We start from the raw sequence: 16105 nt of genomic DNA on the forward strand, positions 1-16105 counted from the left end.
TTCGTAAGCCAAAATTTTCATAAGTAGGGACATCCGTAAGTCGAGGCCCCACTGTATATACAATGTTGAAAGTTTCATGGGGAAAGGGAAAAGAGAGATGTTTGGAGTGCAATGATAGGTCACAAGAACAGTTGAGAGACAGGTTTTCTTTGAAGAAAGTAATGGAGTAACAATCCTCCAGAAACAGTCATTTTGCTATGGATCTCCAGAGAAGTAATATACAATTTTGTAAGACATATTCAGTGGTTTTTTGGTTGTTTTTGCATTACAGAAGCACAGCCCTAAGCCTTGCTGTAAACATTCTCTCACAATTTGACACAAGTCTCCAAAGGGGAAATCAGCTGCAGATCTGAGGCAATCTGAACTTTTGATCCTAACAGTCAGGACTCAATTAGCTGACTCTCAGGAGGAGAACTTTTTAACTCTTTTCTAGCCAAAACAGGCATTTGTGCTGGCAGAGGGATTCTGTGCCTTGTGGTATACATATTTAATATTAAAAAATACTTTAAAAAGAATATACAACCAATATTCAGAAGATCACTTGTTTAAGCTGTGACATTATGGTTTTTTAATCTGTGTGGCTGGGAGTGGCTTTACTTGATGTTAGCAGAGCTTTGGTAGTTATACCCTGCCTTAATTTCATCCATCCCATCCATCTTGTCACTATACAATTGTCTGGTAAATAAGAAAAAAAAACTCCAAATATGTTATGTGCCAGCAAGTCATTTCTGAGGTGTGGTGATTATATGAATTAATGATCTTCAAAATGTCCTAGTAGTAAGAGCTCTGCTCAGATCTTGCAAACCAACAATATCTCATTTTAGGTTCTTTTCTCTTCTCACCTGCCCCCTTGGGTATAAGTCAGCCCATGTCGTATGAGTTCATGGCAAGATTAGTGTACCTGAGAGGTTCAAGGGTGTATATGTTTCTTGATTGTATGTGTTGCTCACATCTTTATCATGGGTGCAATATTGTGCAGCAATATTGGGCCATTTCCTGGCATTTTGAATCGTGGATACAGAAGCACAATATCCCAATATTATAACTGGAAGGGGCTCTGTTTTTTTGGAAGAATTGAATACACATTAGTGTACTGATTCAAAATATCAGGCTGCGAAGGAGCATTTGATTCACCAATTGGTTTATATCAGTGGCATTTATAGTTCTAAGGCTCTCCTGAACTGCAAACATGCAAAAATATATAGAGTGATTATGGTTCGTAATACCCACCTGAAGTGCTTCCAAGAGGATTTCCCCAAGAAAATTCATCTTCAAAGCTCTGGATCTGAAAAACAGGGACAGAAAACGCTCCTTAAAAATCTTGGGTTTTTTTTCCCTAATTATTATTAAACATATATTTCTTCTTTTTAACATTTAGATTTCAGAGCAAAACCTTCCAGATGTTTCTCTATTGTAGGTACCTCCTTTTAACAATAGCTTTGAGTTGCCAGTTGCAAGTCAGAATCTATAACATGTATTCCATTCTATATGCTATTACTGCTGAGTCAAAGCACAATCTTGCCATCTGGAAACCACTCCCTCAAACAGCGAACTCAAGTAGAGAGTACTGGCAGATACAGAGACAAAATAGGGCTACAAAATCGGGCTCATGAGAAATAAGGGAAATCCAAGGTATGGGCATGTTTGGGGATTTTGAGGTCTGCAGCAGATCACAGTGAGGACTGAGTGTACTGTACTGAGTTGTCATTAAATCTGAAGTGACAGTTGGAAAAGAAAAAGAAAAATGTGTGGGATGGGTGAGAAATTGCTGAGTTGCAGTACTTGGAGAGAAATGTCAGACTGGCAGTAGAAGGAGTCTATAACATATATCCATCCCATATGCCCTCCTGTTTAGAGGAAAGCAGTACAACACTTAGTCAGAAGTGCCACTTGTATTTACCTAATGGCAATTAAAATGATACTTATACAATAACCAAGCTAACGATGATTTATGATTCAGAAGTCGATGCATCCTACTAGCCCATGTGTTTTGGATGAGGTGCTCCAGTACAGAGCTATGTGATAGTGTGGACATCCTAAAATAAGGATCTGTTTCTCCTCTCATCTTTTTGGAGAGAGGTGAGTAATAAATAAATGACCATAACTGATATTTTCAAAGTCCCACTAATGAAAACAGTACAGTATGTGGAGGACTTTCTTGGCTGTAGCACTTTGGCGGTGATATTCTCCCCTTTGAAGCTGGCATGGCCATCATTTCAGGGCCAAGTTGTTCCCAGAGCTTTTGAGATTTAAAAATTGTAGCTCATGTAAGATGTGGAGTTCTTTGTAATGTGTATGGTTTTAAATGTTTTTAAATTGCCTAAATGGTCAGATGTACTTTACACTGTTTAAATTTTTAAATATAAACTACCCTGAATAGCATCCTGGACCACAAGAGCTCACTTTTGGGGATGTGAAGAGACTGAGATAATATGCTACGATGCTGTATTTCATGGTCTCCTCCATTCCCTGCAGTAGTCAAGAAACAACATCGAGATGAAGCAATGCATAAAAATTAGTCTATGGCAGGGGTCTGTGTGCTTCCCAGGACTGGGCCGCAAAGACGAATATCTGCCCCCCCCGCATGCATGCATGCATGCATGGTGGGCGTGTTGCACTCATGGGTGGGCATGTCACATTCACGGGGGCGTGACACACCCACCCACAGGAACAACACACCCATCCACAATCATGACACACCCATGCACGAGCGCATGTCCCTTGCGCACGGAGCCCGCCCCCCCAACCAATCCATGGTTCCAAAAATTTTGGGGATCACTGCTCTATGGCATGGATGGGAAATGTGTGGCCCTCCAAATTTCTGAGACTACAGCTCCCATCATCCCTTAGTATTAGCTATGATGACTAGGGAGGATGGGAAGTGAGATTTAATGCCATCTAGGTAGCCACATAGTCTCTAACCTGCCATACATTATGTATCCCTATTTCCGATCCATGCTATACACAGCAGACCAGTCTGTCTCACCTCTTCCATTTCAAAGGAATCTGAAAGCTTCTTGCTTAAGCTCGAAACCCTCCGGAGTGTTTGAGTCAAAAGCAGATTGAGCTCTTTGCGTGGTCTGTCTTTCATGGGTGTCTCTGAAGTGGAAGGAAACTGGGGCTGTTCTGTAGGTAGATGAGGCAAGGGCACTCTTTTGCTGGATGTAATGGGCTGAGAAACAGTCATTGCCTCTGCCAGCTCCTCGTTTGGGAGCAGTTCTTCTGTTAGAGAGACCAAGGTAGTGTTATCCGATATGCCAGCTCTGGTTGAAGTGCACAAGTCCACACCACCACCACCAGCAGCGCAGTCTTCTTTGGCTTTACATGGGCCAGGATTTCGGTAACCTTGGTGGGCATGTATAGTTGTGTGCCTGGATGCTTTTCTCAGTAGCTGACCTATCTTCTTTCTCTTTGCTTGGGTAACCACAGCTTTCCCCTTCAGCAGATCTACTGTGCTTTTCTCCTCCCTCTTTTCTTCTTCCATCTTGTGCTGCATGGCACTGACATCATTCAGCAAAGAGGAAAAAGCAATGGTCACATGATCCAGGACTTGCAATTGTCGAAAACGCCCTGAGGTATGGGACAGAAGAAAACAGGGTCTGTGTTTCTGTTTGCTTTATTGTGAATCAAATGCACAAGGAGCACTAAGGAGAGCCTGAAGATGGACAATATCAGTTCTCTAAAATCCTAGTCATATTGCAAGATATATGATTTCCCATATTGCCATGAAGTGTAATGGGCCAGTGTAGTGTAGCAGTCAAGATGTTGGGCTGGAACCCAATTTAATCCATATAGAGCCATGAAACTCACTAGGTAACCCTGATTCTCTCTCTCTCTCTCTCTCTTTTTCAGACTGACCTGCCTTACAAAGCTGCTGAGGTGAGGATGAGAGCCATATATGCCACATCAAAACCACTGGATCTATACCTTGAACAAATAAATCACTCATATATGCTTGTATTATGTGAAACCATAGAACAAATCTATTAGAAGTCTTGATGAAGAAAAGGATGAGATTTTTGTAAGTGCCAGTGGAATGATCCCAGTATTCCAGCTTTCCATTGTTGGAACTGGCTTTGCTGTCATAAGGATACTGCAGATGGAAACATATGAACAACAACAACAAAAAAATCCTTAACTGAATTCCTTAAAAGATGAGTGATGAAGTGAAAATAAACCTGGTGTTTTCTTTAGGAATAAATCCTGAAGCACACACTACAAGCTCTTGCTAACAACCGACTCATCACAATTAAGGCAATCAGCTAAGGTTTCTCACAGTTATGTCACAGTTTTGGACTAGGTCTGTCATTGTCCTCTTAATGTATGGGGTTAGGAACCTTTGGATCTCCAGACGTTTTGGCTGACAACTCTCACAATCTCCATTATATCATTAATTTCTAAATAATGCTTTAACCAAAAACTGGATTCCAGGGTGATATGCATAAATTTTAAAAAATTAAGCATGCTGGAAGTTTGTTTCTTGAGCAATTGGAAGATTTTTAAACATTCACAATAATTCAGCCAATCATGGTCAAAAACTTCATAAATTTAACCAAATATAGATATAGTGTGGCTGGGATTCTCATTTAAGTAGCAAAGCAAGCTATTACTTTTCTGTTTACATATCACAATTCAGTTAAATGGGTTCGTGTAGATAGCAACTTTGAATCCAAGATCATCATAACATAACACTTAAAGAAACTTATATCTGATTTTATCCAAGAATATTTTGCAGTGTTTGTGAATTTCGCCCTGGATACCTGGTGTGGTGTAATGGATAGAGTGATGGTCTAAGATTCAGGAGGCCTGGGTTTAAATTCCCGCTCAGCTATGTAAACTCACTAGGGAAGTGGAACTGATAAAACCACTCCTTAAACATTTCATTTACCTTGACAGCCCTATTAACCTCACTATAAGAAGATTCTGATGTGATGGCACATAACAATAATGTGTTGTTACATGTGTTGGGATTTCAATCTTCCTGAATGTCAAAAGGTGTTTCTGCTTCTTTGAGAGAGTCATCAGCAGGAACAGAGTGGAAATTGCTGAGATCTTTAAATGCTGCTTTTCCATAGAAGCTGCCAAACACATTCCTTAGGAAGAATGTTAGCACTTCTTCAGAAAGAATAATATAAGGTACTTATATCCCAAGTTAGCTTATTACATTCTTTTCATCAAAATTTCTGCTGGGATGCCAGTGTTCCAAAATACCTAATCTTGTTTATGGAGCAGCACCAGTGCTTTAGTAATCTAATGCTATTCCTTAGGGGGCAAATCTGAACTTGATTCAAACAGCTGTGCATGAGTATTTTTCTGATGTTTCAGTTTGTAGTTACCACTGCAAATGAGTACATGCATTGGTGAAGACAGTAGGAAATAAGGAACTCACATTACATTTTGTATAGTGACTAAATCAGTGGACATGTGGACATTGATTTAGTCACAGTACACAAATGATAGTGATACAGTAGTGCAAGGACATCCAGATTTCCTTTTTGACTTGCACGTTAGTCAACTAGCAGGTACTGACACTTAAAAAGATAGAGGCGGTAAGGCAGGAGCTTGTGAATCTCCTTGAAACTCACCATCCCAATATTACAATTCAGGCTGAAGTACATCCAGAACCAACACCCTCCGCTGACGCTCCAATCCTTTTATGAGAGAACTGCCCTGACCACAGAATGGCTCCAACTCCCAGTGCTCACTTTCAGTTCTATCAAGGAACATCCCTGGGTGGCAAAATAAATTGGCGGACCAGGAGTACAAAAAATTTATTTCAATGTTTCATATCCTTTGTTCACAGGAAACCTGGCTAATTGATTCCACTCCCTTGGTGTTACATAGGTATACCCCATTTTTGCTTCCTGCTCTTAAACCATCTAGGAAAAGGAGAGCAAGAGGAGGTTTAGCTATTTTAGTCTCTGTCAAATTGGACATGGAGCTGGAAATCATTTACCGGTCTAAAAGTAATTTTATTCTGTCAGTATTGGTAATGGGAACACAGAGAAATGGGTTGAAGGCACTAATATGCATCAATGCCTACTGTCCGCCTGATCAAACAGAAAATCTCACTTCTTTCTGGAATGAATTGGAAGAAGCCATAAACCATTGTGAGTTCCTGTACCTGAGAGCAGCTATAGTTTTGTGTGGTGACTTTAATGCCAGAGTTGGCTCTGGCTTAACTGAGACGGTAATTGATTCAGACCTAGAGTATAATGAACCCTTCCTATCTGACCGTTTTTTCTTTGGAAAAAGTCCTCAGTAAACAAGGTAGGAAGCTAGCCAAGGCAATGTCTGGCCTACAACTAATTTGCCTTCTTGGCAGATCTCGGGATGACTCAAAAGGATATTTCCCCTTCCTTCATAGGTGGGCAGGGAGTGTCATCAATTATATATTTTGTTCCCCTGTGTCCCAGGAGACAAAATATAATATATTAGATCGACCCGATAGTGACCACCTACCCATCTGTCTCTCCATTCCCCTGAGAGCTCCACAGTTGCCCCCCACCCCCGGCTGATTGGGCAGAGAGAACTATGGTTGTAGGGAAATGCTTAAAATGGTTCCCCCTTGTTGACCAAACAATTCAGGAACACCTAAACAACCCACATCTGCTGAGTGCACATAGGGATATTGTAATTGGACATAGGGATCCAATAAAGGGCATCAACTACATCAATTCTATCTTAAGACTTCTATTAACCAAAGAGCCACAGGAGCCTTCCCTGGCCCTCAATGGAGGGGGATGGTATGACTGAGAATGTAGATTAGCCAAAAAGCATCTAGCTCATCTAACAAGGAAGATGAGGAAGATGCATTCAAATTTGAATCTGGAGGCTCTGGTTCACTACCGCTCAAAATATAAGGAACTTTTAAAACAAAAGAAACATGCATTTATGTCAGCTCAGTGGGAGGAACTAAGGCAGGCTGTGCTGGAAAGGAAAGAGTGAAAATTCTGGAGTATGGTCTCAGCTGTGGATATAGGTCCCAATCCTGCACCAAATGCCTGCATCTTTGCAAATGCCTGATTTGACCACTTTTGAACTACTGTGTTCCCCCCCAAAATAAGACAGGGTCTTATATTAATTTTTGATCCAAAAAAAAAGCAGTAGGGCTTATTTTCAGGGGATGTTTTATTTTTTTCATGTACAACAATCTACGTTTATTCAAATACAGTCATGTCATCTTCTGGTTGCTGCGCAGTGGTGGAGGGTGGGGTTTCACTTAACTAGGGCTTATTTTTGGTGTAGGGCTTTTATTACAAGCATCCTGAAAAATCATACTAGGGCTTATTTTCAGGTTAGGTCTTATTTTCAAGGAAACAGGGTATTTTTAACAGTGATGCAGATATTGGGCCACAAAAAGTGAGAACCGCCCCCCCTGACCCTACTAAATTCCATACCCAAATGGCCTCCAGTATCAGAACAGGAAGTGTGTAAACTTACTGATGCCCTAGCAACAGACCAAGCACCTGGCGAGGACATGATCTCGCCAGAGGTGTATAAGAACATTGGAATGGTGGGCCCCAGTCCTAGCACAACTGTTCTCTCACATTAAGGCTACAGGAATTTTCCCCGAGGGGAAGAAGGTAGACCATTATGTTTCCAATTTATAAAATAGGTGATAAATCCATCCCTCAAAACTATCATCCAATCAGCTTACTAGATATTAATTCCAAGCTCTATACCCACCTTCTTTTTTAGAAGCTGGCTAAATGGATGGAGGAAAATAACATGCTTCACCAGGAACAAGCAAGTTTTAGGAAGGGCCATAACACAGTAGATCAAATCTACGTGCTACTTCATCTTATATGCAAATATACCACCAGGCTATTCAAATTGCTGTTCACAGCTTTTATTGACTTTTCCTCTGCATTTGACACAATCACCAGAAATCGCCTGTGGGATAAGTTCGCAGAGACTAACACTGATAAGAGACTTCTAACCCTAATACAAGAACTAAACTCCAACACAATGTTTAGGGTAAGGATTAGCACAGACGGAAGGCTGACAGAGGAAATTCATACCAACAAAGGGATAAAACAAGGGTGCTTACTTGCATGCCTACTCTTTAACTTTGTATTAATAATACTGTAACGGCTTGAAACCATCCAGATCATTCCCCCCCTAATTGGGAACTATAAGATTGCAAGCCTTATATATGCTGATGACATTGTACAACATCGTATTACTATCTATGAACAGACCGAAGAGAAGCTTAAATAAGCTCCAAAAGTTCAGCCACCTACAGCAACTAAAAATAAAATACACAAAATCCAAAGTGATGATTTTTGGAAAGCATTCCCCCAAATTCAGGTGGACTATAGACGAAAATAAAATAGAACAAGCCCAGACCTTTAAGTACCTAGGAGTGCATTTTGATGAGAAAAACTGCTGGAAATCCCAGATACAGAGCACCAAAATATTGGTTCAGAAGTCTATGCTCTTGACAAATTTCTTTCCATTCTAAAGGTGGTAAACTCGTAACTCCAGCTTTAAAAGTCTTTTCAGGGGGGAGTCATCTCTCAAATGCTTTATGGAATTAAGATCTGGGGTACGAATCAGAACAACCTACACCATCTTGAAGTAGGACAGAACAAATTTCTGAGACACATCCTTGTGGCATCCCAGGGGACTCCAGCAGCTTTTCTTAGAACAGGGACAGGCATGGTGTCCATTAAAGCCAGGGCAACTCTAGCTATATTCTTCTACTATAAGAGGGTGATGGATATGTCTGACCACCGTCTACCTAAGCGCTGTATGGTAGAGCAATGGAAGAGTGACAGCTGGGCAACTTCAGTTCAAACCTTACTAAAATCTACCGTATGTTTCGCTCCATAAGACGCACCTCTCCACAAGACGCACCAAATTTTTAGAAGAAAACAGGAAACAAATTTGTTTTCTTCTCCTAAAAATTGGTGAGCCTTATGGAGAGGTCCATCTTATGGAACACACCCTAGGACCCTTTGGAGGCTCAACCTGCCCCCCCGGGGGTCAGAGGGGGCAAAATCGCCACCTTCTGGGACTCTTCTGAAGCTTCCCAAGCCTCAAAAGAGTCCCAGAAGGTGGCAATTTTGCCCCCTCTGCCCCAGCGGGGAGGGGGGAAGCGTGAGCCTCCAAAGGGTGCTAAGGTGTTCCAGGACCCTTTAGAGACTCACCCTGGCCCCCCCCCCGGAGTCAGAGGGGGCAAAATTGCGAGCTTCTGGGACTCTTCTGAAACTTCCCAAGCCTCAAAAGAGTCCCAGAAGGTGGCAATTTCGCCCCCTCTGACCCCCAGGGGGGCAGGGTGAGTCTCTAAAGGGTCCTGGAACACACCCCAGGACCATTTAGAGACTCACCCTGCCCCCCCAGATGTCAGAGGGGGCGAAATTGCCACCTTCTGGGACTTAAGGCTTGGGAAGCTTCAGAAGAGTCCCAGAAGCTGGCGATTTCCCCCCCTCTGGCCCAGCGGGGGGGGCAGGGTGAGCCTCCAAAGGGTCCTAGGGTGTGTTCCGGGATCTTTTAGAGACTCACCCTGCCCCCCTGGGGGTCAGAGGGGGCAAAATCGCCACCTTCTGGGACTCTCAAGAGACTCCCCAAGCCTCAAGAGACTCCCAGAAACTGGCGATTTTGCCAGCGCTGGCCCCGTGCGGGGGTGGGAGGAGCTTGGCAAGGGTCCTGGGAGGCTTCCTTGGACCCTTGCGAGGCTCCCCCCACCCCCCCCACGGGGCTAGGGGGGGTAAAATCGCCAGCTTCTGGGAGTGTTTGGAGGCTTCCCAAGCTTCCAAAGACTCCCAGAACCTGGTGATTTCACCGGCGCTGGCCCCGTGTGGGGGTGGGAGGAGCGTCGCAAGGGTCTAAGTGAGCTTTCCAGGACCCTTGCGATGCTCCCCCCACCTGGAAGCTGGCGATTTCGCCGGCGCTGGCCCCGTGGGGGGTGGGAGAGCCTCGCAAGGGTCCTGGAAGGCTCACCCGGACCCTTGCGATGCTACCCCCCATGGGGCCAGTGGCGACGAAATTGCTGCCTTTACTCCAACACACATTTGGGGGGGGGAGTGCGTCTTATGGAGCAAAAAATACGGTAAATCCCTCTCCAGACATTTTTGTTTTCTCTGGGGTTAAAAGAATGTTGAGGGACTGGATCTACAAATTGGATAATGACCAGGACTTAGCCTTAATAGACACTTCAAAGTTCTCTCACTGGTACCATCTGCTGAAAACAAACCACTCAAGGGTGCAATACATTCACTTACTTTTGCCTCCTTGAGAACCACATTCACAGAACTCTGTTTCCAAACCATGCCAACCGCTGTCTTAGATGGCAGGTACATGAATGCCCCTAAACATCTAAGGCTATGTATTTGCAGAGCAGGTGAGACAGAGGATGTTGTCCACTATTTACTCAACTGTCAGCTCTATCAAAACCCCAGAGAAGAGTTCCTGGGTAACATTTTGGCTGCCCTACAGGAGGAAAGCCCACAGATAAAGGTGGTGAGGTTACTTTTGGACTGTGACCCATATGTTACATACAGAACAGCACTGTTTGCAAAAGCGTCCAGAAACATCCACGCTATCAAGATCAATTGTGCAGGGGACTCCCAGATATGAAGGGTCTCTTATCATTTTATATGTCTGTGATTTTATCATGATTTTAATTGATCATATTTGTATTTTAAACAATTGTGACGGCTTTTAGCCAATACAATAAACTTGAATTTGAACTTGAAGTAGCTCATGGGCTCATACACCTTATGAAAATTAAGAAAATATAAGAAATCACTGCTAAAGAAGTATATTAGTTTCGAAAGTCTTCAATTTAAACAAGGACGTAAGCAGAACAGGATGTCAGAGGCACCCATGGTCCCTAAACTTGAATTCTTAGATGCTCACATACTATGTCCAGACAGAGGATTTTGGAGCAGTCTGGTTCACACTTAAAATATTCTTATCTTCAGTACAATCTATTTTATTTCTCACTTGAGGATTCTTCCTTTCACACTGGAGATGTTTATTCGCTTGCGAGAAGGATCCACACAAGACTGTTAATCATGATTTACATGGAAGTGTACTCAAGTGCACATATCAACATGTTGAGACACAATGTTGGAAGAAAATGCTGTCAGTATTTGGTACATCCTTAAGCCATGGCAGTTCTGAAGGAATCCTTAGTTGGAAGCAGAATAGACACCATTTACTTACCACATAGATTGGGGTTTTCCAGATCCATACGCTGTCGTTGAGCTTCAATGAAGACACGGATATTTATTCCTTTAGCTGTTGAAGCACAACTGATGAACCGAGAAGGGATTTTAGTGCAGATTTCCTGTTCATCTGTGCCAAATCCTAAATCAAGCAGGATCTCAACTGGATCATTTTCCCAGAAATCTAGCCATTCAATGACACTACAGAAAAAAAAAATCAGGAGAAATTATCCTACTTGGTTGAACCCTTCTGGTCATTCATTTATATACTGTACAGTATAAGTTAATATATGTTACATATTATTCTATTCTATTTGTACTTTTAGCTAGATATATAGGTAAAGACTTTTGAATAAATAGCAAATTGACCATCAAGAAACAGAAGCTAACTGTGTAAACAAATAAATAAAACATTGTATTTTCCATAGTAATAAAGTAGATATTGCACAAATTCAATTCTATTTGCATTTATTTATCTGAGCTTACGGATCACATTGTCCCAAAAGCTCAAAGGTAACAATGCAGATGTCTGTTTTACTGCTAATTTCAAGGATTTCCAAAAATCATGTTCTGTATCATGAGTCCAACTCTCTTCCTTGCTGGAAACCTATGACTCTATCCAATATTAATCACAGCTAGTAAACCAACTAAAGTGAGCAAAATGTTTAGTAGTGTGTGCCCCATGGATTTCAGTGGCTCAACTGTTGTTGAGATTTCCCGTTGGATTCATCCCATAGTCATTGTGAGGTCAATATGCAGCTCATTATTATTAGTTAGCTAGCACATAGACATTCGCAACAGCAGGAAGGAGACTTGCACTACTCATAAGCTAATCAGTTCACAGAATTCAGCTTCTAGCAATGTTAAGAAAACTAACACATTTCCCAATAAATCCTAACTGTGAAGAGCATGAGAAATGCCACATGATTTCAGTGCAAGTAGGAAAGATTTCTGTGAAAAGAGAAAGCTTTCCATGAGTGGGTTGTTGTTGACTCACTCTCTCTCTTTTATGTAGCTGAATCTAGTGATCTGGATTGTCAATTAAGTCATTATTATCTTTGGTAATAGAAATTGATACGACTAACTCTCCCAGTCAGAACTGGAAATACTGGCAAAAACAAATGGAGAGAGAACAATTGCCTTCTAAATATGGAGAACTGGAATTTAATTTTAATTCTAAGTTACTTCAGAGTTAAGTCAGATCTCATTGTACCTCTAACTATGCCACTGTATTATTAGCATTTCGTGCCATTTTTGTTGTAACAAGGTCCAAACTCTCTCTCTCTCTTTCTCAGCATCCTCTGCTCCTCAAAAGCCTCCTTTGCACATTTGTTTGTTTGTTTCATACCCCACCTATCTTGCAATACAAGGGCCCAAAGTGATTTACTTTAAAAGAGGTGCAGTTAAAAACAGAGTAAGTTAAACATGAAAATACAATTACACTTATGTGGCAGAGTCTTGTTAATTCCTTCAACTCATGAAATGGTCTGCTGTGCAAGTAGTTGGACAGTTTCTCAGTTTGTACAAGGAAGCATCTACTGAAACTCCCTTGGACAAATCCAGATAACGTACAGCAGAAGAAACAAGAAAGCAAGAACGCAAGAAGAAACAAGAAAGCAAGAACGCTATCTGCACAGTGACATGTCTTTCACTTTGCACTACAGCTCCTTGAAGTGGTTGACACAGAGGCTACAAGAGAGTGATAATATTTTGGTGAAATTTAGTGAACAAAGCTAAGTTAGTAGACAAAGAAAAAGACAGTTCCAGAATCTAAATAGGGTATCTAAGCAAGAACACAAGTCTTTGATTTGTCCTTAGCTGGTGTAGCAATTATTTATTTATTTATTTATTTATTTATTTATTTATTTATTTATTTATTTATTTATTCATTCATTCATTCATTCATTCATTCATTCATTCATTCATTCATTCATTCATTCATTTATTTATTTATTTGATTTTTACCCAGCCCCCCCTAGACAGCGTCTACTTGGGGCAGCTTACAAATATCAAAAAATCATAGAATATAATAAAACATTATAATCATTAAACAGTTAAATCAATAATATAGTGTGTTCAAGATGGGGAATGATAAACAAAGAGATAGAATTCAAGAATTGACAGAACGGAAGACCTGCCTAAAGAGCCAAGTCTTTAAATGGCTCTTAAAAACACCCAGCAAGGCTGCCAGGTGGATCTCTGTTGGAAGGCTGTTCCATAGTCGAACGGCCACTGCCGAGAAGGCCCAGTTTCTTGTTCTTTCTTTCCGGGCCTCTCTCGGCATTAGGCCCCTCAACCGTCCCTCCTGGCTATGCCGAGTAATTCGGGCAGATCTAGTATTGTATTTTCTTTTGTAGTTTTGTAGAACTACAAAAGAAAATACAGTGCATCTCATCTGAGCTTTCACCAGCACCTCTTTGAGTAATGGATCAAGTTTCATATACTGTATATACATATATGCACCCACACCCAGCTGGATAGAAGTGCAGAGAAGCTTGTATACTACCTATCAGCTATGCAGATGACATTTTAGGCCCAGCAGACTCTTTCAAATATATGCTTTGCAATGCAGAATAGGGTGAAGTCTCATCCTTAACTCCTGTCATTCCTCAACATTGGTTATACTGGCTAGAGGACTTCAATCCAAGAACTTCCTACCTTGTGGCACACTGGTTAAACAGCAGTACTGCAGCCAAGACTCTGCTCATAACCTCAGTTCGATCTCAGGCTCAGGTAGCTGGCTTGAGGTTGATTCAACCTTCCATCTTTCTGAGATCAGTAAATTGAGTACCCAGCTTGCCAGTGTGTGTGTGTGTGTGTGTGTGTGTGTGTGTGTGTGTGTGTGTGTGTGTGTGCGCGCGCGCGTGTGCGCATGCATCCGTGTGTGTGTGTGTGTCAATGTGTAACCTGCATAATTAAATGATAAACTGTCCAGAGAAAGTTTAAAGCACTACGGAGTGGCATATAACCAGCACACTTTGCTTTACTTTCACATAAAAACCATAAATATTGAACTCAGGTGAACACTGACCTTTTGGGAGCACTGGAGAGGGAATGGGATGAGCTGACACTGTTCCATCTCGAGAGAACAGGCATTTCTGAAAACTGGTGCAAGGATCTATAGTAAGAGGAAACAGCAATAAAATATGTTTACATTTGAAATCCCCTGGGATGTCACTGTAATTGCGTTCTGGAGTAAACATTTGCCTCTTTCTTTCAGTTCAGAATGTTACTTTGCAGGAGCTATTCAGTAGGAAAGCGTATATGAAACCATGGCAAACACATTTGTTCTCAGGAACAGGATGTTATAGTAGGTGTTAGAATGTAGGTGTTAGGTACAGTAAATGCTAATTATAAAGGTGGCAGAGCTTCTTTGCTTTTGACAGATGGTGTAACTTTGGGAGTCTTTAGGGAGCACACTTTCTCTAGCCACCTACTTTCTTAAAAGATATAACTGCTTTTAATAAAGCGCCAAACTGAGCACCATGCCATGAGCAGTAGCAGAAGGAACTTCTCCCCTTTGCATAAGATTCCTGGCTAGGGTTTGTCAAGGGATTTCTTGCTTTCAGGGGGCTACAAGGTTGTGGGCTGGGCAATCCTCAAAAAACACGCAATCTTCTGCACCCTCCCTCCCACTGTTCTCTTTGCAAACAGGCACCAGATGGATGAGCCATTTTGCAGACAACGTATCTCTTTGACTTAGCCACCTCAATTTTCCTGAAAGTATGCAGTGATGGGCAAGAATGTTGTTTCTGAATCCAAATTCAGGATGTGGAAAAAAGAACTCGAGAACTTTTATGGAAAAAAACAAAACTGACAGACTCATCCCTCCAGGTCGTGAGCTTTGAGGGCTTCACTCTTAAGATGTGTGTTTTTGAATTCTTACGTATTCAGTCATGAAAGTTCTCAACTGTGTTATTGCCTCTCTTTCTCTCTTTTTTTCCTGAGAGATTTCCCCCATATTATGGTACATATTATGTAGAGGAAATTCTTGTATACATTTTGCTAAATTTATTTGCTCTGGAGTGTATGATAAAGGGAGGATTTATGAACAAGCACATGCTAATGGGTGCATAGAATAAGGGGGTTAACTATATCCATATCTAAGTGTTCAACTCATGCGGTTGTGTATCACACTGCAAAATATAAATATATACACTTCTGCCGTGATTTCACCAGCTGGACAAGGGACAACTAGAATAAAGAAACTGAGGGGAAACTGTTTGTATGGCTGTTCTCAGGAACAGGATGTTACACAGTAGGCGTTTACATGGGGGGAAATGTGATGCTTTGAACCAGCCCCAATAATTCCTGCACTCAGTTGGCAATATATGCATAGATAAGGAAACAGATAGGGATGTATACCTCAGAGAGCAATAGTTAAACTTCTTGCAACTTGCTTGCCATAGAATGAAAGATAAGTCTTGCTTTTAACATGAAATGTTTTACATTTACACCCACATACAACTCTGGCTAATTATACATAGCACATTCAACTTAATTCTAGGAAATTTAGATGTCGACAATTAAGCTAGCGAATATTCTTCCTGCCATCCCACAGTTAAGACATCATGCAGCTTCTCTGCATAATGACCTGTACAGCCTTCTTGGTATTTCAAAATTCAGAAGATAGAAAGCATACAAGGCATAATGTGTATACCTACCGCATGTAGTTTTGCACAGTCATTTGTACCATTCCCTTGGGAGGGGAACAAGCTGCAAAGAAATGAGATCCACTGATATTTTTCCCCCAGAAGTCTGTAATACTGTCAAGAACTTTTAAATAAAATTTTGATTTGGCTACATTTAGTTTGGCAGAGGACCAACAGATGAGGGAAGAAACATTTAGTCAAAGAGGCAAATAAGAATGAGATCCTAAAGAACAGTCATTGAAGTGAGGATGTATACGAGCCATATTTTAACACAAT

General features: G+C 41.4%; 1 protein-coding gene and 1 long non-coding RNA gene across 18 annotated transcripts in view; one reads left to right on the top strand and one right to left on the bottom strand.

Moving 5' to 3' along the window:
• The window catches only part of LOC140708344 (uncharacterized), a 77974-nt gene extending 74014 nt beyond the window's left edge, over positions 1 to 3960 (top strand). The window contains exon 2 of the long non-coding RNA XR_013537388.1: positions 3853 to 3960. This is a non-coding gene — a long non-coding RNA (uncharacterized LOC140708344). The remainder of the gene's footprint in view (positions 1 to 3852) is intronic.
• Positions 1 to 16105, bottom strand: part of ITPRID1 (ITPR interacting domain containing 1) — a 65907-nt gene that overhangs the window by 33756 nt on the left and 16046 nt on the right. For 13 of the 17 annotated variants that reach the window (XM_020803399.3, XM_078377498.1, XM_020803403.3 and 10 more), the window contains 5 exons: positions 15842 to 15893; positions 14209 to 14295; positions 11176 to 11378; positions 2987 to 3570; positions 1231 to 1285 (listed from right to left, as the gene is read on the bottom strand). In XM_020803399.3, coding sequence (XP_020659058.3) covers positions 1231 to 1285; positions 2987 to 3570; positions 11176 to 11378; positions 14209 to 14295; positions 15842 to 15893 — 981 coding nt within the window. The remainder of the gene's footprint in view (positions 1 to 1230; positions 1286 to 2986; positions 3571 to 11175; positions 11379 to 14208; positions 14296 to 15841; positions 15894 to 16105) is intronic. The other 4 variants (XM_078377507.1, XM_078377504.1, XM_078377505.1 and 1 more) reach the window with 1 other exon arrangement.

This window comes from Pogona vitticeps, chromosome 6 (assembly GCF_051106095.1).
Source record: "Pogona vitticeps strain Pit_001003342236 chromosome 6, PviZW2.1, whole genome shotgun sequence".
Taxonomy (NCBI): Eukaryota; Metazoa; Chordata; class Lepidosauria; order Squamata; family Agamidae; genus Pogona; species Pogona vitticeps.